Below are 24,522 nucleotides of genomic sequence, written 5' to 3'. Positions count from 1 at the left end.
ATTTTACACAAAACAAACAGCACTATATTTACAAAATGTAATTTACAGAGGTTTTGCGCGACGAACTGAGGTCGCGCCGACGCGGAGCGCAGTTGCAAGAAGTGCAACAACGAGAAAAGAGTATTGCCCGTGAAAAAGCGCGGTACAAAGTACTTTTTGAGAGAACGCTCGTTATCGATCCGCACAGAAGGCCTCAAGACAAGAGAGTGTTTGTTCGACGGGCAAACGGCTTTATCCCGCTGACCTTCGAGAAGGTTCCGAAACGAAATCAACGAACTTTTGATTTCGTTACGTGGCGATATGGAATCCTCTCGAAAGTCGGAGGACAAAACCGTTTGTTATCATCGCTTGTTTGTGTTTAACGACGATTTTAACAGCGACGGTATTTCGAGCGCGGGAAGGCGCGCTACGGCGCGCGGTGGCGATTGGCGCACCGGCGGCGCCGCGCGGAGCCGCGCAACTTACGAAAGCGAGAAAAGCGCAGTTATTCCCTTATTTTCCTCTCTCACTCTCTCTCTCTCTCTCTCTCTCTCTCTCTCTCTCTCTCTCTCTCTCTCTCTCTCTCTCTCTCTCTCTTTTCTCAACATTCCGCCCGCCTCGTCGCGCCACGCACGACGATCGACTTTATCGACTCGAATCGATTATTGGCTCTGATTGATCGACGCGTTGACACAATCGCCGATGGGGGTGCGGGCGTCGTGGGCAATCGCGCGTTGACAGATTGCGGTTAGGATCCCCATGTGCACCGCGCCGCGAGAAGTGAGAATTGTTCGACGAAAGATGTTCGGAGATGGAGACTTTGACAGAGGACACGTAAGTACGCGTAAAACGATAGTAATATCGCCAATTTAATTCTACGGAACAGGAACTATGTACATTTTATTTTCAGATCTATGTACACGCGGAAGGCACGATCGACGCGGAGAAGACGCGGGCTCTATGTCGACGGCTTCGTATCCGCGGAGGTCATCGGCGGGAGTGGCACGATCTTGACGACCGGGCGCGTCAGTTCGCCGACGGAGGTCCGGACCTTGACAACGCGGACGCGGCCATCGTCTCCGGTGTGCAGCCGAGTAATTCGCGCGAGCGGCCAGCGGCACGGCGGCGTGCTCTCCCCTTTCACCAGGCAGAGCTGTCCCTCATGGATGGCTCCGCGGTTGACCCACCACTTTGGCCGAGGGGTCAGTGCCTGGAGATACTCCCTGGCCCAACGCTGCCACAGGTGGCATCTGTTGCAGCAGACGCCATCGGCTCAGTCGGTTGGGCCCCACATCCACCAATGACGGCTCCGGGATGGCGAGCAGGGGGCCACCCACCAGGAAGTGCCCCGGGGTGAGGACGCCGAGGTCCTCGGGATCGTCGGACAAGGCCTGGAGCGGCCTTGAATTAAGGCAAGCTTCGACCTCGGCAAGGAGCGTAGTGAGCTCCTCGAAGGTGAGCTTCGATTCGCCGATTGTCCGGCGCAGGTGGTGCTTCACGCTTTTCACGGCCGCTTCCCAAAGGCCGCCGAAGTGGGGTGCTGAAGGTGGGTTGAAGGACCACTGGATTCCCTCGTCGGCGAGGCGCCCGATGATTGTGAGGGCCTCGCGGCCGGCTGCCCTGAAGAGCTCCCGTAGCTGCCTGTCTGCGCCTACGAAGTTCGTGCCGCAGTCACTGTGCACGATAGTGCACAGTCCACGGCGCGACACGAACCTACGGAATGCTGCCAGGAAGGCGTCGGCGGAGTAATCGCTGGCGACCTCCAAGTGCACAGCGCGGGAGCTGAAACAGACGAATACTACGAGGAAGCCTTTGTAGGCCTTGTGCCCGCGGCCTCTCGAGGTTCGAAGCCAGACAGGTCCAGCAAAGTCCACGCCGGTGAACTGGAACGGCCGGCTCGGGGTGACACGCTCCCTCGGCAGGTTCCCCATCATAGGCTGCATGGTCGCCGCCCGCCATCGCACGCATGGAGGACATCGGTGGATGTGATAACGCACCAACTGACGGCCCCTCGGGATCCAAAAGCGCTGCCGGACGTTCGCCAAGGTGGCTTGGACCCCTCCGTGCAGCGTACGTCGGTGACAGGCATCTAGCACCAGGTAAGTCAGGTGAGACTCCGAAGGTAGCATAGGGTGACGTTGGTCCTCGTCGAGGAGCGAGTGTTTCAGGCGTCCTCCAACCCGCAGAATGCCCTCAGCGTCCATCATCGGGTTCAGTTTGCGAAGTGGGCTGCGACCTGGCAGCGGTCTTCCTGCACGTAGGTCCACCAGCTCCGACTGGAAAGACATACGTTGGACCACTCGGATCCAGCGAGCGAGGGCCGCCTCCAGCTCTTCAGCAGCAAGGGGCGCTGGTGCGGGTTCTTGGTTTGCAGCGCATAGCCGATGTCTTCGCCAACGCCATAGCCACGCCGACACGCGAAGCAGGCGGCGAAGGCTCGAGAATCGCAAGAGCTCGTCAGGTTCACGTTCCTGGGCGGCCGCGAGGCATCGAGGCAGACGTCGCTCCGGCTGGTCCTCATCGTCGATGAGCCTAAGATCCGTCGGCCAGGTCGTTTGAGGCTCCCGGAGGTAGCACGGACCATGCCACCACAGCGGATGATCCAGAAGTTCACTTGGCGAGACTCCCCGGGAAGTGCAGTCGGCTGGATTCTCCCGACCAGGTACGTGGCGCCAGGTGGCGTCTGGGTTGATCCTCTGAATCTCACTGACTCGGTTTGCCACGTATGTACTCCACCTTGCAGGATGGCCGCGCACCCAGCTGAGCGTGACCGTGGAGTCTGACCACAGGTGTACTTCCGAAGGTGGCAGATCCAGGAGGCTACGATAGTGCTCGGCCAGTTTGGCTAGCAGGGCTGCGGCGCAGAGCTCCAAGCGGGGGAGCGAGACTCGCTTCAGCGGCGCGACCTTCGTCCGAGCGGCGACCAGGCTGACAGGGACGTCGTCGCCGGCCCGCAAGTAGATGACGGCGGCATAGGCGAGCTCCGAGGCGTCTGCGAACCCATGGAGCTGCAGCGTGCTCCTGTGGGTTTTGCAGCCAAACCAACGCGGCTGTCGGACCCTTTCCAGCAGCGGCAGTTCCTCCTCCAGTTGGGTCCATGCGGCGGCTTCCTTCTCGGCTAGCGGAGCGTCCCAGTCGAGGTGCTGGATCCACGCAGCTTGCACCAAAAGTTTGGCTCGGATTATGATGGGAGCCAACCAACCCAGCGGGTCGAAGAGACGCGCTGTTTGCGAAAGGATCGACCTCTTCGTGGGCGTGATGTGTGGAGCCCGTTGGATAGCGAGCGCAAAGTCGTCGCTCGTCGGATTCCAGCGCAGCCCCAGGACGGAATGCTCGATCGACGGCATCTGAGCGCCGTTGGTGTTCTGCAAACGGTGCTCGAGGGGAACGTCCTTCAGGAGCGCTTCATGGTTTGCGGCCCACTTTCGCAGAGGGAAGCCGCCCGCCATGCAAAGCGCTGACATCTGCTCTGCTAATTGATGACCTGTCACCACGTCGTCCGCTCCGGTAAGTACGTCGTCCATGTAGACGTGTTGTCTGATCGCGTCGGCCGCGAGCGGGAACCTCTCCCTCTCGTCCTCCGCGAGTTGATGCAACACGCGTATAGCGAGATACGGCGCGCTAGCTAGCCCGTACGTCACGGTGTTGAGGCGATATTCTGATGTCTGCTCTTCTCCCCACAGGATACGCTGAAGATCGCGGTCCGCAGGATGTACAGCGATTTGCCGGTACATCTTCTCCACATCGGCGGCGAAGACGTAGCGGAAGCGGCGCCAGCGTGTGAGGACATCTGACAGCGCCGGCAGCAGATTCGGTCCAACGTGAAGTGAGGCGTTGAGTGACGCACCGGCCCTGGTGCGCGATGACCCGTTGAAGACCACGCGAATCTTGGCCTCGGACCCGGAGCCTCGTAGAACACCGTGATGCGGCAGGTAGCAGAGCGATGTCCCGGGAGCCAGCGGTGAATCGGTGACCGGTGACATGTGTCCGAGCGCGGCGTAGTCGCTCATGAAGGTGCGGTATTTGTCACCGAATTCATGGTCGCGAGAGAACCGACGCGACATGACCTCCAGGAGACGTGACGCGGCGCGGCGAGTGGGGGTCAGATCGGGCAGCTCTTGGCGCACAGGTAGGCGCACCTGGTAGCGTCCATCGGCCAGTCTATCGTACGTACGCGAGAAGTGTTCCTCGCACTCAGTTTCATCGGCGGTCAGCGGTAATGGGGCGCGTGGAGGCTCTTCGGCTTCCCAGAAGCGGCGCACTAAGTCACTGAGTTCGTCGACGGCTGAGCACTGCACCGACGACACGGTAGTCGCGGCGTGGGCGACCCCAACGGAGCCGATCAACACCCAGCCGAAGCGAGTCAGCTGGGCACCCGGCTCGCGCGGTGATCCGCGGAGCAGGTCCGGTAGAGCTAGGTCCAAATATACGTCGGCACCGAGAAGCAGTTCCACGGGGTCTTGGCGGCGAAAATCAGGATCCGCGAGGTTGAGGCCGTCGAGGTGAGGCCAAGAACGCGCCCTGCCTTCCGACGGGCCGCTGCACACGGCGAGACGCGGCAACACGAGCGCTGAGACGGCGAGCGCGAATTGTCCGTCGCGAGAGGCCACGGAGAGCGCGACTCGACCGCGGGAGACACCCGACTGAACGCCACCCACCCCGAAGATGGCCACCGAAGACGGAGTTCGCGGCAAGCGGAGTCGCTGCGCCAAGGACTCGGCGATCAGCGACGTCTCGGCCCCGGTGTCGACTAGCGCGCGCACTACGTGACGAGTTCCGGCGCGGTCATCCACTAGGACGCGGGCGGTCGCGAGCAACACCGGTCCGCACTCAGCGGGAGGACGTTCGGCCACATTCACTGTCGCGGATGCACTGGGTTCACTGGCTGTCAAAGCGGCGACGGCGAACGACTCGTGCAAGGTCGTGTGGTGCCGACCCGAGCACTTGCTACACACCTTAGTCGACGAGCAGGCACTCAAAAGATGTCGTCCGAGGCAGTTCCAGCAGCGCTGGTGAGTCCCCACTAGTTCTCGTCTCTCCTGAGCCGTCTTCCTCTTATAGGTATCGCAGTATGCGATAAAGTGTTCTTTCTTGCACAGGGGGCAGCTGCGATTCGAGTCTGGCCCCTTGCTTCCGACATGGTTGGCACGAGCTGAGCGGCTAGACCTTTCCGGCTTGGACGGCTTGCTAGGCGCCTCTGCTTCGACTGCTAGGAGGACGTCCTGCGTCATCAGCTGCTCCTGCAAGAACTCGCGGAGCGTGTCGTACGAGGGGGGCTCGGGTGACTTCCCGAGCGAGCTCTCCCACTCGCGCCTGGTCTCGCTGTCCAGGAGTCCTACCACCAGGTGCACGAAGAGGTCGGTGCAGTTGGTGATCGGCCTATCGATGCCCTCCAAAGCTCCGACGGTCGTGAGGACGCAGTGGAAGATCCGGCGGAGTCCAGCGGCTGAGGGCGTCTTCATACGTTGCAGCGACGTGAAGGCATTAAGGTAAGATCTTACCAAGAGCCGCTTGTTTTCAAAGTGGGAGCTCAGCATGTCCCAGGCGCGCTCGAAATTGTCCTCCGTGGTAGGTAGGTTCTTGATCAAATGTTCGGCGTCACCTTTCACACTGGTCTTTAGGTATTGAAGCTGGTCGACCTTTGACAAGGAGGGCTCCTCAATCACCATTGATCGGAAGAGGTCGCGGAAAGACGGCCAGTCTTCAAACTTGCCGGAGAACTGAGGAAGCTGCATCCGCGGCAGTGGTTTGCGCGACGATGTACTGTCTCGCACCCTTTCGGCAGGTACTATCTCCGTCGGTGCGGTAAGTCTCCGCTCCATCTCGCCAAGGTCGGTGCGCTGCTGTATATACGCGACCTCCACGAGACTGAAGAAATCCTCCGTCTGATACGCATGTTTTTTCAGCTCCTTCCAAAAGTCTGTACGAAGCTGCTTGTGCTGTTCGGTGAACGCGCTCCACTTCTCGTCCAGGAGGCGTATAGCAGCGTGAACGCTGTCTACGGACAACTTGGCCGACCCGATCTTCCGAAGGTTGTCGAGGGTCCGCGATATACGCCCGTAGATCTCGTGCTGGTCATTGACCATCTGCTCCATATCGTCGTTGTCCATACCCACCGCTGACGACTACGTACACGAATGCTGGCTGCGTCGGAAGCGCGAAAATATCCGGCTCGAAGGACCAAAAGATGTTCGGAATCTTTAAAGAATAGTCACAGCGGTAACGCGCGCGCACGATAAAGTCAGGTATGCACACAGACTGACGACACAAAAAATCGAAGACTTGATTTTACACAAAACAAACAGCACTATATTTACAAAATGTAATTTACAGAGGTTTTGCGCGACGAACTGAGGTCGCGCCGACGCGGAGCGCAGTTGCAAGAAGTGCAACAACGAGAAAAGAGTATTGCCCGTGAAAAAGCGCGGTACAAAGTACTTTTTGAGAGAACGCTCGTTATCGATCCGCACAGAAGGCCTCAAGACAAGAGAGTGTTTGTTCGACGGGCAAACGGCTTTATCCCGCTGACCTTCGAGAAGGTTCCGAAACGAAATCAACGAACTTTTGATTTCGTTACGTGGCGATATGGAATCCTCTCGAAAGTCGGAGGACAAAACCGTTTGTTATCATCGCTTGTTTGTGTTTAACGACGATTTTAACAGCGACGGTATTTCGAGCGCGGGAAGGCGCGCTACGGCGCGCGGTGGCGATTGGCGCACCGGCGGCGCCGCGCGGAGCCGCGCAACTTACGAAAGCGAGAAAAGCGCAGTTATTCCCTTATTTTCCTCTCTCACTCTCTCTCTCTCTCTCTCTCTCTCTCTCTCTCTCTCTCTCTCTCTCTCTCTTTTCTCAACATTTTGCGTGCCGCTCAACATGCTATTGGGATTTTGCGAAGATTACAAGCGAGTTGTGATTAATGCTCGCCACGAATTAATTTTGATACGTTCGCGCAACGACAACAATTGTCTGTATGGACCTGCTGAAGCTGCTATTGAATTACTCGAGATACAATGGCGTATGCCCCATGTACTATTGAATGAGGTCAATAAACTGTCCTTGCTACGAGCATTGGAAAGCGGGCGATTCTTAAACATGAGTTTTCGCGCTTGGGATCTATACGAATTTCCTCTGCTACATAGTACAACCAAGCATTCATGGACTGTGAAAACTGCTTCTCAGCTGGAAAAGCCGCGATATGTGATCTTTGCGCTGCAAACTGGTAGAAAAAATATTATGACAAAAGATGTTACTGTATTCGATCATTGTAAATTAACCAACGTTAAGCTCTATCTAAACTCGGAATCTTATCCCTACGATGATTTAAATTTAGATTTTGAAAAAAATAGATTCGCCCTCTTGTTTGATATATATTCTCGTTTTCGTAAATCTTATTATGGGTGTGATATTGAGAATGTACTAACTATTGCAAAATTTCTACATTGCGGTCCTCTAGCAGTTATTGATTGCTCGCGACATAATGATTCTGTCAAAAATTCTATCGTGGACGTGAGAATAGAGTTTGAATGTAAGGAAGATGTACCGGCAAATACTACAGCCTATTGTCTCATCTTGCACGATCGTGTTGTCGAATATTGCCCGTTGACCAACGTAGTTCGTAAAATTACTTAATCAGCAATTATCCCCTCCTCCGATGTAATATAAATGATTGAGATTTTTAACAATCGACATCAGTGGTCCAACATTCTTGCAACAAAATGGTTGTACCGACGTTTGTGGGTCTGCAAGGATTTATTCTCAATAAACGATTTATCGTGAAGGAAGCGGCGATTCTGAGAAGAGGATTCATTGTTTCACATTATTTTTTCGCATGTCCCGTACCATGGCGTGTGCTCACACAATCTGAAAGATGTCAAGCCTCATGGTTGATCAGAAATCACCATAAACTGCAATGGGAAGATGGAAACGTTCCATACAGCATGGCTCAGCGTTTGATTACAACAGCTATCGCTGGCGGAGTAGAAGAACATGAAGAAGAAGAGTCATCTTCTCTCGTGTACGTAAAAGGACTTGAAAAGCAAGAATGGTTGACCGACATATTGGATGATGCGAGAAACGGTTTCACTATTGAGACCTTGGATGCAAACTATGAAGATATTCCTGCCTTAAGCGAATTAGATCCTACATATAGCCTACGTTGTGAAAAACATGTAAAAAATTGTGCTTTGCAAAATGTATTTAAAACATTTAATTGGTGGTTGAATCATCGCAATGAATCACCACACCCTTTTTTTGAATAAATTAATATTGAAATATTCTCTTTGTTCTCTCATTTTCCTCATACGCATACAAGTATTATATGTCCGCACGTGCTCGTATTAATTTCAGTATGTGACAGAATTCTTATGTTATAATTTTTTAAATGTAGTCGATTGAGGTTTGAATGTGGGTGATTGATGTTCGATCGAGGTTCGAAGGTGGTTGGAAGGTGGTTGATCGAGGTACGAACGTGGTTGGAAGGTGGTTGATCGAGGTACGAACGTGGTTCGAAGGTGGTTGATCGAGGTACGAACGTGGTTCGAAGGTGGTTGATCGATGTGTGAACGTGGTTCGATTGATGTTCGAAGGTGGTTGATTGATGTTCGATCGAGGTTTGTATGTGGTTTGAAGATGGTTCGAAGGTGGTTTGCATATTATAATTCGTTTTATGAACAGACGTTGACTTTAATATGCTAACTTTTGTCTTTTTATCAAAAGTAACTTTATATTTTATCCTATGTAACATTATATTTCATCTCCTACTTTTCCTACCGAGAGCGGGTCTGTCTCCGCGATGTTCGTCATAAAGTTTTTAGCGTTTGACGTGTCAGTGTCTAAAACAATTTAAAAAAAGAAAAAACAATGGAATTTATTGGAGAGATAGTGTGACGATCGGCCCAGGTGGGTCGATATGATATTTCGTGACGATCGACCCATGTATCATGACTTGTGGTATGAGTCGGAGCGTGAGGTGCATATTAGATGGGTGCGGATAGGTCGGGAATATGACCGATATTATAATGACCTGCTGGGGCGACATAGAGGAAGAGGTCCCTGACGGCGAATGGGATGATGTGTGCTGCCTTCGCCAGTTGTTCGGGGAGGAACCTTATCCTCCCGAACATGTCCCGGAGCCATTATGGGCCTAGTAAGTATTTCTTTTCATTTATAAATTATTAAAATAATAAAATGACTCATAAAATAATTAATAATATATTTAATAAAAAAATTCTGTCATGTAGGAGTTCCGCCTCGCAGCCACCGCCCCACCACCACCTCGCAGCCTCCGCCTCATACCACAATGTCCATCATGATACATGGGTCGATCGTCACGAAATATCATATCGACCCACCTGGTTCGATCGTCATGATGCATCCATCGCAGTATTTTATATTATATTTTATATTTTTATATTTTAAATTTTAAATTCACACAAAATTGTATGATTGCGCACACACACACACACACACACACACACACACACACACACACACACACACACACACACACAGTTGTATAATAAACATTATTTTAAATATTAAAAATATATAATTTATTTTAGGATAAGTTCTCTCTTTTTTCCTCCTATTATAATATTATTAAATTAATATTAAGAATATTATTATAAGTATAAAAGTTAAAAAAAAGTCTCTCTCGCGTACGCCTCTTGCGCTCTCCTTCGCTGCATCAGCTCTCGCGCTCTCCATCGCCGCATCATCTCGCAACATCTCTCTCTCGCTCTTGCATATACGCCTCGCTTGCGTCATCTCTCTCGCGTGCGCCTCGCGCTCTCCTTCGCGTCATCTCGCACTATCTCGCGACCGCTATCTATCTCCTTCGCTGCATCATCTTGCGACCGCTATCTCTCTTTCGCGAATGTCTCTCTCGCGACATTTCTCTCACGTGCGCCTCGCGCTCTCCTTCGCGTTCCTCTCTCCCCGCGGACCCCTCGCCCGCAAAGCTTCACGCGGTCTTTTGCGGATTCCTCTCTCCCCGCGGACCCCTCGCGGACCCGGCACTTAATCGCGGACGCTTCCCCCTCCCCGCGACCCCCAACCTCACGGACGCCTCCCCCTCCCCGCGGACCCCTCGCGGACCATAAACTCGCGGACGCTTCCCCCTCCCCGCGGCCCCCTCGCGGACCATAACCTGGCGGACGCCTCCCCCTCCCCGCGTGACGTCATTCCCCCGCGCCATAGGTTCCCCTCGCCCCTCACCTCCCCTCATTGCCCCTGAGTTAGAACCCGCCTAGTACATCTACTTTCATTATATATCCGTCAATTATTTCCGTGTTGTTGAACCTCTCTAGGATCAACCTGTTAATTTCTGGATCTGATTATTTTTATTCCGTCTTCATATAACTTTGACAATTCCGTAAACGTGTCGCACTGTTTGTCGTTGATGACAGTTCTTCGATATATATACTATCACGTGCTATCACTATCAACACTCTTCGCGAAAAGATATAGAAACAGGAAGTTTGCTTAACGTCATTTATGCGACACGTAACACAGTTTAAAAAAAATAATTTTTTTCAGATACAAGGGAGCAATAATTTTTTTTTATAGTTTTATCATGCGATTTCGACTTTCAAATTACTTCATCATGTTATAATTTTAAAAACTTTGTGATTAAAAAAAAAGAGAAAAAATTTCACATATGGTTTTAGAATTGTTTCAAACATCTATGTTTATTAGAATCGTTTTATTTATATTTATAAACGATTTCAAAAACGTTTCTTACGGATTAAATAAATGTCCACTCAAAAAACGTTAAAAAATAAAACATCCCTTTTTTGACAAAAAAATGTTTAAAAAAAAACGGAAAATCATGAAATAAATTATAAATAAATTATAATGACGAGTTATTTTAAAAGTTTTAAATTATATATAATAATTCTTCAGCAACTAAGGAAGGCGTTACCATATCGTTTATAACGATATATCATACCACGTTGTAAACGCACCAATTTATATACATATATCAGTATACGCATATTTAAATTATTATATAGTGACAATAAAAATCCTTTGTAGTTTCAAAATTCTCAAGTTATTTTTTCTTAAGCAACTGAAGGTATTATACTATTCTCAGAGATATAAAGATGTTTTTTATAGACGCACAAAAGTGTCAACGTATAATTAAATTTTATAAAAACCTACCTTTAAAAAAAGGTAAAAAATGGCATTAAGTAGGGCACGCCGGTAACAAAAAATTACCCATTGCAAACCCATGTCGAATCCTATGATAAATTATTTATTGCAAACCCACGTAAAATCTTTTCTTTTTCTAGTACGATTCTACATGGGTTTGCAGTGGGTAATTTTTAATAGGATTCTACATGGGTTTGCAATGGGTAATTTTTTATAGGATTCTACATGGGTTTGCAATGGGTAATTTTTTGCTACTGGCGTGCCCATACTTAACGCCATTTTTTACCTTCTTTTTAAATTGCAAATACGCGTTTTACGGTTGTTGATTGACTGTCAAGGGAAAAGAATAGTTTTCGGGGTTTTTTAGAAGTGTATTAAAGAGATCTTAAGTGTTATTTTATGCAAATATGTTTTTATTTAGAAATGGCATCTAAGAAATCTCAACGTGTTATTTCTCTGACGTCACGATTCCGACATGGTCGGCGATGAGATACCAGGAGCCTTAAAATGTATTATTATATAGGTAATTTATATACATATACAGAGCGTTTTCCAGCAAGCGACACAGACATAGTGTTTCACAGAGAATCATTCTATCTTTGTTGTTCATTGGAATTGAAAAAACATAGAAATAATACTCTATGTAACACTATGTCTGTGTCGCTTGCTAGAAAACGCTCTGTATGTGTATATGGATAAATGACCTATTCGATACATTTTAAACGCGTATTTGCAATATTACAGATACGTATGAAATATATAATTTACGTATTTAACACGTATCGAATATATATTATCATATGTATCTGATATGTAACGTTAATTACGTATCTATAGCGCGGACATTCATCGATATTAAACATGTATCTAATACATAATTCATATGTATTGCTATGTATCTGCTATATAGCAACATTTCAAATTTTATGTATCTGCTGTGTATCTGGAATATAAAATGCTGTGCGGGATGTGAGTGCGTGCGTGCGTGTGTGTGTATGTGTGTCTGTGTGTATAACAAATAAAAAATGTTATCTGTTTAATTTACCAAATGACAAATTATTATTGTTTCCTAAATATTCTTCTAATATTGTAACATCATTATTTGATTTTAATGGCAATTGTATTGGTAGATCTTCTGGTATGCATGTGTTCAATTGTTGAGTGCATTTTTTATTAAGTATTGTAAGTAATTCTTCATTCTGTTGTTTAATAATCATTAGTTGCTGTAATATTTTTTTATGAAAAGCTAAAGATAAACATTTTTTTTATATACTATATATATAAACTTTTTGATGATTTCCGTTTCCGGTGTTAACGGTGACAGTTGAGGTGAAAGAGAGAGCGTTAAGTTAGAAAAGAGAAAGAGTGTTAAGAGTGGAATAAGTGTGAGAGGGATGCAAGGAGGATAGGTACGGAACGAGTACGAGGAGAGAGAGTGCAAGAATGCAGTGAGAGAGTGAGAGAGAGCAGGGAAAAGTGAATAAAACCGGTGACAGCTGGGTGAGTTAGCAGTTTGGGAGATAGATGAGGGTGACGGAGGGAGTGGAAGGGGGTCTAGGGAATTGAATACCGTGGGGATAAAGAAAGGGAGCAAGCGTACGGAACGGGAGCAGAGAAATTGCGATAGGCAGCGCATAGGGAACAGATAAGCATAGAGTATAGCACGAAGAAGGGAATATGGACGAGAAAACGAGGGCTAAGGAAAGTACAACGAATGATAGAAAGGGGAGTGTAGGATCAGTAGGATCAATAGAAGAGATATTAAAAAGGAAAAGGGATGAAAGGGATGAGGAGGAAATAGGAAAATTAGTAGAAAGGGAAGGGGAGAGGAAGAGGCTATTCGGGAGAAGTAGAAGAATAGTAAGATCACCGGAAGAGGAAAAGAGGGAGGGACCGGAAGGGTGGAAAGATTATATTAGGGAGATGAATAAGGAATTAAAAAACAAAATATTAAATGAATTATTAGCGGGGATGATGGGAATGAAGGATGAAATTAAAGAGGAGATTAAAGAAAGCACAAGGGGGCAAGTGGAGATAAGGAGGGAATTAAAGGAACTAAGGGAGGAATTAAGCGAGAAGGAGAGAAGATGGGAGACTGAAAAGGAAGAATTGAAAAAGAGACTGAAAGAGATGGAGAGAAGAATGGAAAGGTCGGAATCAGAGATGATATTAAGTAAGGGGTAAGGGGGTAGCACGAGGGCGGAAATCGGAGAGGGAAGGAGGGAGGGAATAGGGGAGTTAATGGGGAAATTGAGCTCATTGGAATGGAATCTGGAGAGGAAAGAAAGGGAGGAGAGGAGAAGGAATATACTTATAATAGGTATAAAGGGGATCAAGGAAGGGCAGGGGGAGTTACGGGAGGAGGTGGAAAAGTTATTCAAAGAATTGGGAGTGGAAGGGAGAACAGAGAATATAAGGAGGGTAGGAGGTAGAAATAAGGATAGATCTAGTATAGCGATGGTGAGGTTGGAGAGTATAGACATGAAGAGAGAGATAATTGTGAAGAAAAGGAGGTTAAGAGGGAGCGAGGAAAGGATAGAGGACGATCTCACATGGAAGGAGAGGAAAATGATGTGGTGGCTAAGAGAGATCGCGAGGGCGGAGGAAAAAGAAGGGAGGAGGACATGGGTGAAATATGGGAAAATTTGGATGGGGGGAAAATGGTGGAGGTGGGACGAAGGGTGAGAAGTACTTTTGTCGGAGGGGGGAACGGTGAAAAATTTGAGGATAGAAGGTAGAGGCGGAGAGAAGGGAGAGAGGATAGAGGGGGAGATAGGGAGCGAGGAAAAAAGGGGAAGCGGTTACAGGGGGAAGGGGAGTAGTAGGAAGAGAGGGGAGAGAAAGGGATGAAGAAGATAAAAGGGGAGGGAGTAAGAGGGATACAGGAATAAATAGAAATGGTAGAAAGAAGGATGGAGGATGATGTTCTGGAACGTGGCGGGACTAAATAATAAGGACACGGAGTTTTGGGAAATGATAGGGGAAAGGGATATAATCTTTTTAATAGAAACCTGGGTGGATATAAAGGGATGGGAGAAGATTAGAGGGAGGTTACCGAAGGGATTTATTTGGGAGGTTCAATTTGCTAAGAGAAGAAATAAGAAGGGGAGGGCTATGGGAGGAATTGTGGTGGGAGTTAGGAAGGGGATAACTATAGAAAATAATTCAGGAGAAGAAAGGGAGGGCATGATTGAAAAGATGGTCTTATTGGGGAAGGAGAGATGGAGGGTGGTGGGAGTTTATATAAATGGGGATATAGAGGAAAAATTGAAAGGGATGGAAGAATGGATGGAGGAGGAAGGAGAAAACACAAGGACAATAATTGGTGGAGACTTCAACGCGAGGACAGGGTGTTTGGGGGGCCGGATTTGGGAGGAGGAGATAAGTTCGTTAGAGGAAGGGAGAAAGTCAAAGGATAAGAAAGTAAATGCGGATGGGAGGATGGTGGTGAGTAAATTAGAGGAGATGGGATGGGAAATTTTCAACGGAGGGATGGAAGGAGATAAAGAGGATGATTGGACATATATGGGGCCAAATGGGAATTCAGTGATTGATTATATATTATAGGAAACAAGGAAGTAAGGGATAGGGTTGGGTATCTGAGGGTGGGGGTAAGAGTGGACTCGGATCATATGCCGGTGACAATAGGTATCAGAGGGGTAGGAGTTAATAGAAGCAAAAAGTGAGAAGAGGGTATTAAAAGATGGAACTGATCTGAGGAGAGGAGAAAGGAATTCAGAGAAGAATTAGGGGAGATACAAAGAGAGAAGAGCGGATTAGAGGAGGATTGGATGAGGATGAAGGAAAAACTGTTAACGATCTTGAAGAAGGGTAACAAGGTCGAAGGGGGGAACAAAGGGAAAGAGAGAGGGTGATTTGACGGGGAGTGCAGAGAGGAGAAAAGAAAGGTGAGAAAGGAATTGAGAAAATGGAGAAGGGAAGGAGGAGAGGGGATGGAATATAAAGAGATTAAAAGAGGGTATGGGAAACTGTGCAGGAAGAAAAAAGAGGAAGAGAACGAGGAGTGGATAAAAAAGGCCAAGGAGGCGAAAACGGAGGGTCAGGTGTGGGAGATAGTGAGAAGGGAAAGGGAGGGAGGGAGGAAGGAGGCGGGAGAAGGAATTGAGAGGAGTAGGTGGGATAATTACTTTAGGGATTTGCTAGGAGCAGTAGATTCAAGGGTGGTGAGGGGGATGCACGGGGGATTAAGGGGGGAGGAGGAGGACGCATTAAGTTGGGAGGAAGTAAGAAGGGCGATAAATAAAATAAAGGAGAAAAAGGCAGTGGGTATTGATGGGATACCGGGGGAGGTATGGAAGTACGGAGGGGAGAAAATGGAGGAGTGGGTATGGGAGACTTGTAGTAGGATTTGGAAGGGGGAGGGATGGATAGGGGAATGGTGTGAGGGATTAGTGGTGCCGATTTTGAAGAAGAGAGAAGGAAAAGAAGTTTCGGACTTTAGAGGAGTTACGCTGACACCGTCGTTGTACAAGGTATATACGGCGGTGTTGGCAGAGAGGTTAAGGATAGACATAGAAGGGAAGGGGCTGATTCCACCGAATCAGACGGGCTTTAGGAAGGGAATGGGGACGATGGATAATGTATATGTGTTAAATTACCTGGTAAATAAACGAATCAGTAGAAAGAGGGGGATGTTGGTATTATTCTTCGTAGACCTGAAGGCCGCGTTTGATTCGGTGGATAGGTCAGTATTATTAGCGGCAATGAGGGGAAGAGGGGTGAGAGAGGGTTTGGTAAAAAGGTGCGAGGATGTGTTGGGAGAGGTAAGTTTCAGAGTGAAAATAGGGGAGGAGACAGGGGAGAGGTTTTGGACAGGAAGAGGAGTGAGGCAGGGATGTCCTTTGAGTCCGTTACTCTTCAATTTATTGATGGCGGACTTGGAGGACGAGATGAGGAGGGGGTTATGGGGAGGGATGAGGTTGGGAGGGGACAAAGTCTACACATTGGCTTATGCAGATGATGTGGTAATGGCAGAGGAAGAGGGAGGGATGAGGTGCATGCTAGAGAGGTTGGGAAGATATTTAGAGGGAAAGGGATTGGAATTAAATACGAAGAAATCGAAGATAATGAGGTGTAGGAAGGGGGGAGGGAGGTTCAAGAAGGCCAGTTGGAGATGGAAGGGGATGGAAATAGAAGAAGTCAAGGAGTATAAATATCTGGGATATATAGTACAGAGAAATGGAAGGCAGGATAAGCAAGTAAGGGAAAGAGTAGCGAGAGGGGCAGCTATACTGGGGCAAGTATGGGGAATAGGGAAGAGACGCTTTGGAGCAGATTGGGGGAAAAGAGTATGGTTATTTGATGCGTTAATATGGGCGGTGCTGGGATATGGGGTGGAGGTGTGGAGATGGAGAGAGAGAAGGAATAGAGAGGATTCAGGAGAGATGTCTAAGATGGGTAATGGGAGTGGAATGGGGGACACCGGGGTATATGCTAAGGGAAGAGCTGCAAAGGGAAAATATGAGGGCAAGGATGGGTAGAAGGGCATGGGGATATGAGGGAAGGTTGGAAGAGGGAAGGGGAGGGCAGTTGGCGAGGAAATGTTGGGAGAAAATAACCAGAGCGAAAAAAGGTAGCGGATTATCGAAATGGGAAGAGGAGAGAAGAGACACTTCTTCAGCGATAAGGGAAAGAGCTTAAAAGAGATGGAGGAAATCAGAAAGAAGGGTGAATTTCGATGGGAAGAAATAGAATTAAGCGACAAGGAAAGACAGAGGGAAGAAAGAAGGGGTAAGATTGAGGGGTCGGAATATAATGTATGGTATAAATGGATCAAAGGGGAAGGTATTCCGGCATATCTGAAGAAGGGGTGGGGAGAAGGGAGATGGCAGAGGGTTGCGCGATTTAGGTTAGGGAATGGGATGAGGGGAAATAAATATTGGGCAGGTGAAGAGAAGAGGAGGTGCAGAATATGCGGGGGAGGGGTGGAGAATTGGGAACATGTCTGGGAGGAGTGTTTGGGATGGGGAGGATCGGGGATTTGGCAGGACATGGTAGAGATAGTTTTAGGGGAAGAGGGGGATGGAGAGAAGTGGTTGAGAGAATTGAATCAGGGAAGGTAGTGGGGAGAGTTATCACAAGGGAGCAATGAAGAGGAGGAGAAAAGGGAGAAATGATTGGGGAAAGGGGGAAGGAGAGAGGGTGGGAGAGAGAGGGAGAGAGAGAGATAGAGACACGTAAACACTCGCATGTAGTGGAATATAGAGGAAAATAAGCCGGAAGCGGAAGTCCCATTAGGTTAAGTCATTAGGTTAAAACATTAGGTTAAGTTGTTAGGTTAAGAAGAGAGGTAGGATGGTGGGATAGGCGTGTGTGTGTGTAGAGAGGTAGGTTAGCGGCGAGAGGCGGGAATTGGTTTTCTATGCGCCTGTGTATTATTTTTGTATTAACTCTACTGTATCGGCATTTGTTTGCCGAATCCTGTACTAATAGGTGATATTACGCTTTTTTCTTTTATACTCTTATTGTTTTATTTTTTATTATTCTATGTAATGGAGCTAGAGGAGAGTGTATACAATGTATTGAAATTGAAACCCTAAGGGGGACAATAAAATTATATCTATCTATCTATCTATAAACTTTTTGAATATTAATATATAAAATATAAATTCATGATGAAGAAAACAGCAAAATAATTTTATCATAAAACTTTTATTCAACTATAGAATAATTAAAAATAATCGTAGTGAAATAGTTGAATACTAAAGTTTAATATAGCAGAAAAAAATCATTTATAAAGAAATGACGAATGTATTAAATATCATGAAACTTACCAAATTGGTTAAAATTAGAAGTCAGACTCCGAGGTGTATCAGCATTCGAATCTATTTCATTTATTGGTGTACTTCTTGGTGTATTAATATTAATATTATCATTAGCAACAATATCAGTATTATTGCCGTTATTAACATTGCATTCCATAAAATTAAAATTATTAAACTCCTTTTTTCTCTCGACCAAACTGGCAAATGTATTTCTTAATTACAATCACAACGTTTCGACCTTTATTTTTTGGTCCTTATCAAGTGATGTAATTATAATCATAGGAGAATACTCCTTATGTCGAATTGCTATACGTCATACATATTAGGCAGATTTTAAGCAACTAATATAAAATTAAACTAGTTTTATAAATTATTTATCAATAAAATATTCTTACCAAAACTTGTACTACATTGTGACTTTTGACAATCTCGAACATTTCGATTATTTGATTCTTTAATTTTATCAAAATCTTTTTCTAAAAAAGCAAAATAAAAATGTATATATATATTTGTGTGTGTGTATATATATGTGTGTGCGTGTGTATACTTTTCTATTTCAAATTATACAAGCATAAGAGAATTATACAAATATAAGAGTTCAATAATGTGCTTATATCAAATAAAGATGTAATTTATTTTTTACTTTTATATAATAATACTAAAAAGAATTATGTAAAATATTTTGAGAGCACAATACTGAACTGATTATAATTTAAATCTGAAACTTTTATAAAAATTTTCAAAAATTTTTAAAAATAATTCTTAATGTAAAAAATTATCTTAGAATACGCAATTAATTAAACAAATATGTGTTTTTAGAGTTCTGAAATTGCTACAATACAAATATATTTAATGATCATACTAATGATATTTACCTAATGTTTTATTTACAGTGATTTTTGGTTGCTCAAATCTACAATCATCTTTATCTTCATCACTCTCTGCATCACTATATAATCGTTTTGGTCTTTTAATTATTCTTCTTCGAGGTTGTACATTTTCTTCTGGTTCAGTATTAAGGTCACTTGTATTTTCTGCCAAGGAAAGTTTGTGCCTAGCTTTACCTAAATTATCTAAAATTATTTAAAAAATTATTTAAAAAATTAACATTTATTTTACATTTTTTTAATAACTGAAATGTTTAATAATTTAATTTCTTTTATTTAAGTTTTTATATTCTTTATTATTGCAATTGAACTAAAAAATATATAATTAATCACTTGACTTATAAGTACAATTAAAATATTTTAATTAAAAAGTTGTAAGTTCAAATATCACCTAACATTTTGAAATAGTAAAAGATGTAAAAGTTTTTAGATGAATCGGATATAAAATAGAATTATGTAATTAAAAATGTTTCATTTAAATAATAAAATGGTATTTATTTTCGTGCTTCTAATGATTATTTTTAAATTATAATGACTTAAACTAAAGTTTAAAATTTAATAAAAATATAATAAAATAATATTTATCAATTTAGTTAGAAAAGTTTTAAGTTTAAAAAAATACAACTGTTAAAAGAATAAAAACAAATAAAATATATTTATTTTTTAGTTAATATTCTATAAATATTCATTATGTGGTTATTAACAATAATACATCAACATTATGGAAATGTGAATTTATTTGTAAACATGTAATTATTTGTGTATTGTATTATATTATTTATTATATTATAAAATTAGTTTGTTATTAGATTTAGATATTTACCAGTCTCATAGAAATTGCGATCTATTCCATAAATATGCCAAGTCTCTTCATTAATTTCTTCTCCCCTTATTAATGCTCGCTTGAAAGCTCCACTATCTTTATAAGGAGGCCAAAATACTTCTTTTTTTCGCGGAGTGAGCCATTTAGACATGCACAATTGCTAGGCCATCACCTGCTGCCTGATCGAACTCGATAATATTATACATATGTGTGTATATATATATATATATATGTACTTTGTCTTTTTTTAAACTTCACTAAACTTTGGAAATTGTCTAAAATAAGACACTAATTCGAATCCTGTCTTGATGATAAAAATTACAAAAGAACACGATCACCGAGACACTGACCATGCAGTTCATTTAGCCAGTGTAAGATTAGGTTAGATTAAGATTCGTTTAATATGACGATCGCAGCGCTCGCGAGAGCATCATCTGTCTTTATTTAACTTTGGATATGCAATAAAAATTAAAAATTTTCATAAATGCCAACGTAGTCTACCAAATTGAATCGATAAAACAAAACACACCAAATTGGCAGGAGCTTTTCAATAGGCCAGTTTTCAATATAATTCAGATATAGCAACTGTAATCATTTTGGCGTCAAATTAAGTCAAAATGACTACATTTGCCACCTGGAAAGTTTTATAATTTTTGCATTTTATATTTTTTTTTGTCAATATTTTGAGTATAATTTTCAAAAGAAATGTCTAAATTTATTTATTTTATAAAATATTTTAAAAAATTACTAAATATACAGATTATTATTCCGGAAATAATATATCAAAATTTTAAAAAGTATTGACAATAAAATATATATATTTCTAAAAGTTTTGAACAGAAAATGTAAACTTTATAAGTATTATAAAATATTTATTATTTTTATTATCAGTATCTCAGCAAGAAATGATTGGTCGATTCGACCACCATTTTTCGGTGGGATAAGTACATTAATTTTAATATTACGTATTAATTAACAATATTAGTTAATTGATAAATAAAGAATCTTAAAAAGACAACTAAATGACGTTATTTCAATAACGATAATATGTCGTCAAAAATGTCACGTATGTGATACGTCATTATTTAGTCGACTGACGTTATATGACGAGAAATGACCTTAAAATGACGTCATAATAACGATACCTTGCTACCTGAGATATTACAGTACAGTACACGTATACATAATGGAAGATTTAAGGTCCATTGTTGAGTTTGAAGATGGTATGGAAATGATTCCCACCTCCTGGATAATAGAAGATAAAAGTGCTGCTCGTTGGCCAAATTTTACTTCACATTTAAAATGTATGAAAGCTGTAAAGAACCTCATACCATATGAAAATAATTGATCATTGTATAAAATATAAAAAGTCTTAGCCAGTTCAAGTATGTTACTTACGAAATATACAAAGTATAAATTTTGTTATTTATGATTAGTTTGTATACATTGAACATTTGTTATAAGTTTCTTGTTTTTGTTATACTTATTAAGCATCAATTACATTTTCCATTTAGGTACATATGACAAGGGATTATTAAAATTTAAAAAAGCTGAAATTTTGTCGGACATTAATTCGGAAAACGACGATCTAGAAGATTTCAAGAAATCTCGAAAAGCAAGAGCAAAAAAGATTCTCTCAAGCAGTGATGATAATGATAGTGATCAAGAAAATATACAGTTATCTCATTATCCCAAAGTTCCGCAAATAAAAAGTAACACATTTTACAAATCAAAGAAATGTGATGACAAATCCAAGAAACAGTGTATAAGTAAGTATGAAACAAATTGTACATATATTTATATAATACACGTAAAAGTGTATAACTAATTATTATTATTGATTGGTTCATTCAGAAAAGAAGCTGTAATTACTTTGGAAGGAAAAGAACTGAAAATGTCTACAGAGACTAATGTATGCGAAATAAGAAAAAAGAATGATAGTGATTTCATTTCTGGTAATTTTTAGATTATTTATAATTAAAAAATCAAATAAACATCAACTAACAATAATACTATACACCAATGTTATATTTTCGTATTCAACAATATAAATGTAATAATGCATATTATGTGCATGTTACGTATTAATTACATTGTATTACACGAGAAATTATAGCATTGATGATGTTATATTACTGATAATTCGTGTTTACATTGGATTGCTTTTTTAAAAATATATATTGACATATTTTCTAATTATAGATACGTGTAATAAAGATAATTTATCTAATGATATACATGACGAACCTTGCGCTAAACGTAATACAAGTAATACTGGTTTAAGTAAGTATGAAACTATCATTTATAAATATATAACGTGTGTATTTATTTTATTTTACGATGTACTAATATACTATTATGTAATTTTAGCAAATTCTGATTTTCAACGTTACATAATTAGAAAACTCGTAGACGTAGGATATCAACTACGTTCATTGCAAGAACAAGGGAATGTTATGAATAACAGATTTGATAATATTTTACAAAACCTTCAAATATCTTCCTCTCATGGAACAGAAGGCGAAACAGTGGAACAAGATATAATGAATAATTTTCCCATTGAAAATATTGAAGATTTACAGAGTTTTGAAAAATTGTTAATTGAAGGTAAAATAAATCGCCAAAAATTGGTAAGTGTTAAAATTGGAAAAATTGGAATTAATTGTGTGTGCATGTGTGCGTATGTGCGCACATGTGTGTACATATATATATTTTATAAGTGTGTGTGTGTGTGTGTGTGTGCGCGTGCGCGCGCGCACACACACACACACACACACACAAACTTAATGTATACTTTTACGTATATTTACAGATTAAAGAATTATCGCGTATTGGCGGTAATGATATCATAAGAACAGTATTTAATCTTTTACGATCATTAATTTCTGATAAATTAGCGTGTATGTTTAATTACATTGAAGGAAAAAAATAACGAATATTTTATGATTTGGAACTACGGAAAATTATATTGAGTAAGTATAATCATATTATCACTTTTAATTATAACACTAATTTATAAATATAATAAATATAATTTAAATATAATTTATATAATTTACAAAATATGATGATTTTTTTATATAGGTGTTGTAAGAGTTTATTTTGCAAACTCAAGAGAGCAAATTATTGCTGAACCAATTAAGTCGTGGTTACGGCATGCAATTGAACGTTACCAAAAGAAAAAGTAAATTTTTACAAATTTTAAAACTGAATGTACTAATCAATTAAATTATTTACTATTATAATTTTTACATATTTTTTTGTTGTAGAGACAACACAGATAGACATACAACTACCACTACAACTACCAATGATACTGCATAATATACATGTTATCAGCTAAAAAAAAGGAAGTGCCTCTGTCTTTGCGTGCACTTTGCAACGCGACGTTCTCGATGATGAGAGTAAAATAAACAGCGATTCGGACCTCGCGCGCGATATTCGCGAATATGTTGATATGATTATATGCTTTATACGTTATTTGAACTGTCAATTTACAGAAGTTTATATTATTTAGAAGTTTATTAATTTTGATATTTGTTTTAGAAGTTTATTAATTTTGATATTTATTTAAGGCTCCTGAATCTTCACCGACCATGTTGGAATTATGACGTCAGAGGCGAGAAAACACACGTTAAAAATTCTTAGATATCATTTTGAAACAAAAAGATATTTCGAAACAGTACTTTAAATGGCTTTAACATCCTCTTAAACTATCCTTTTCCCTTTATAATCAACAGCTGTAATATGAGGCCCAGTCCGTCTAGTCTTTACACATGCGCAGTCATTCCGCATGACAAAGTCTGGGCATCGATTCTGTAATTTAAGTGAGATCGTTCGTTTTTCGCACTTTCATCTCACGTGAGTTTGTTCGTGCGATTCTGTAAAGTCAAAGTGAAAATACGAAATCACTAGATTTGCTAATGTGATAATGTGAATAATGTGGGAGACAACTATCGATGGAGAGAACTCTGTGTGACTCTGTACATACCTAAAATAAAAAGTATCACGCCATTATTGCAAAAACTTTTTTTAACAAAAATGAATGTGACGGAGAAGCAGAAACAAATACTTATAAACTTTATGCGATCTCATCCCGATTTTGAAAGAGGCAGATTACGTTATAACCGCGAAAATAAAAAAAGAATTAACAATACAATGTGTAACGAATCGCCAGATAGAATTAAAATAAAAGAACACTCTCTTCTCTCGACCAATACTGGCAAAATTCTTTATTAGATAAAATCACGACGTTTCGACCAAAGTTTTAGGTCCTTATTAAGTGATCCCTAATAAAATACAGAAAATCAAATTTATAACGCAGTACGAAAGAATATAAAATAACATAAATACATACTTGCGAAAAATAGTTAAAATCTTAGTAAGTAAACGAGTGAGTACATGTAGATACAAATAGATAATATCTAGTCGTTGAACAGAAACAAGCAACTAAACGACCTTTATTATTTGGTCATAAATGTTGTTTAAATTATCGGTGTCCTTTTGTAAATTTATTGTGTTGTTATTTTTCTTAATAAAGAACATTTCAGCAATCTCTCTTTTCCTAACATGTTTTTCACTGTGTAATATTATCGGCATCGATCAGTCAAAATCATGATCAAATTCAATTTTATGTTTACTGACTACTGACAAATTGCTAGAATGCATTTTTATGTTGCTGAAATGTTCCTTAACCCGTGTGCTCAGATGTCTTTTTGTTTGTCCGATATATGAAGTATCACAGTCCTTACAATTAATTTTATAAACCACCTCCGTTTTATTATCACGATGTAATCTATCTTTACCCAATTTTATTAAACCATTTAATTTATTCGGTACATTATGTACAACATTAAAACCTATATTTTTATAGACCACATCGATGTCAGTCAAGCCA

The 24,522-nt window shown here is 42.3% G+C and overlaps 1 protein-coding gene and 1 pseudogene across 1 annotated transcript; one reads left to right on the top strand and one right to left on the bottom strand.

Annotated features, from left to right (window-relative positions):
- Positions 1-1,139: 1,139 nt before the first annotated feature.
- Positions 1,140-6,089, bottom strand: LOC145941439 (uncharacterized). The gene has a single exon (XM_083047551.1). It carries the CDS (start codon positions 6,087-6,089, stop codon positions 1,140-1,142), a length of 4,950 nt encoding a protein of 1,649 aa, XP_082903677.1.
- Positions 6,090-13,101: 7,012 nt separating this feature from the next.
- Positions 13,102-22,949, top strand: LOC145941438 (uncharacterized; annotated as a pseudogene).
- Positions 22,950-24,522: the final 1,573 nt, after the last annotated feature.

Source organism: Prenolepis imparis, unplaced genomic scaffold (assembly GCF_030444845.1).
Source record: "Prenolepis imparis isolate NDT839.2.m4 unplaced genomic scaffold, iyPreImpa1.0 SCAF_10, whole genome shotgun sequence".
Taxonomy (NCBI): Eukaryota; Metazoa; Arthropoda; class Insecta; order Hymenoptera; family Formicidae; genus Prenolepis; species Prenolepis imparis.
The sequence above is the reverse complement of the archived record's forward strand: the minus strand, read 5'-3'. Positions and strand labels throughout refer to the sequence as shown.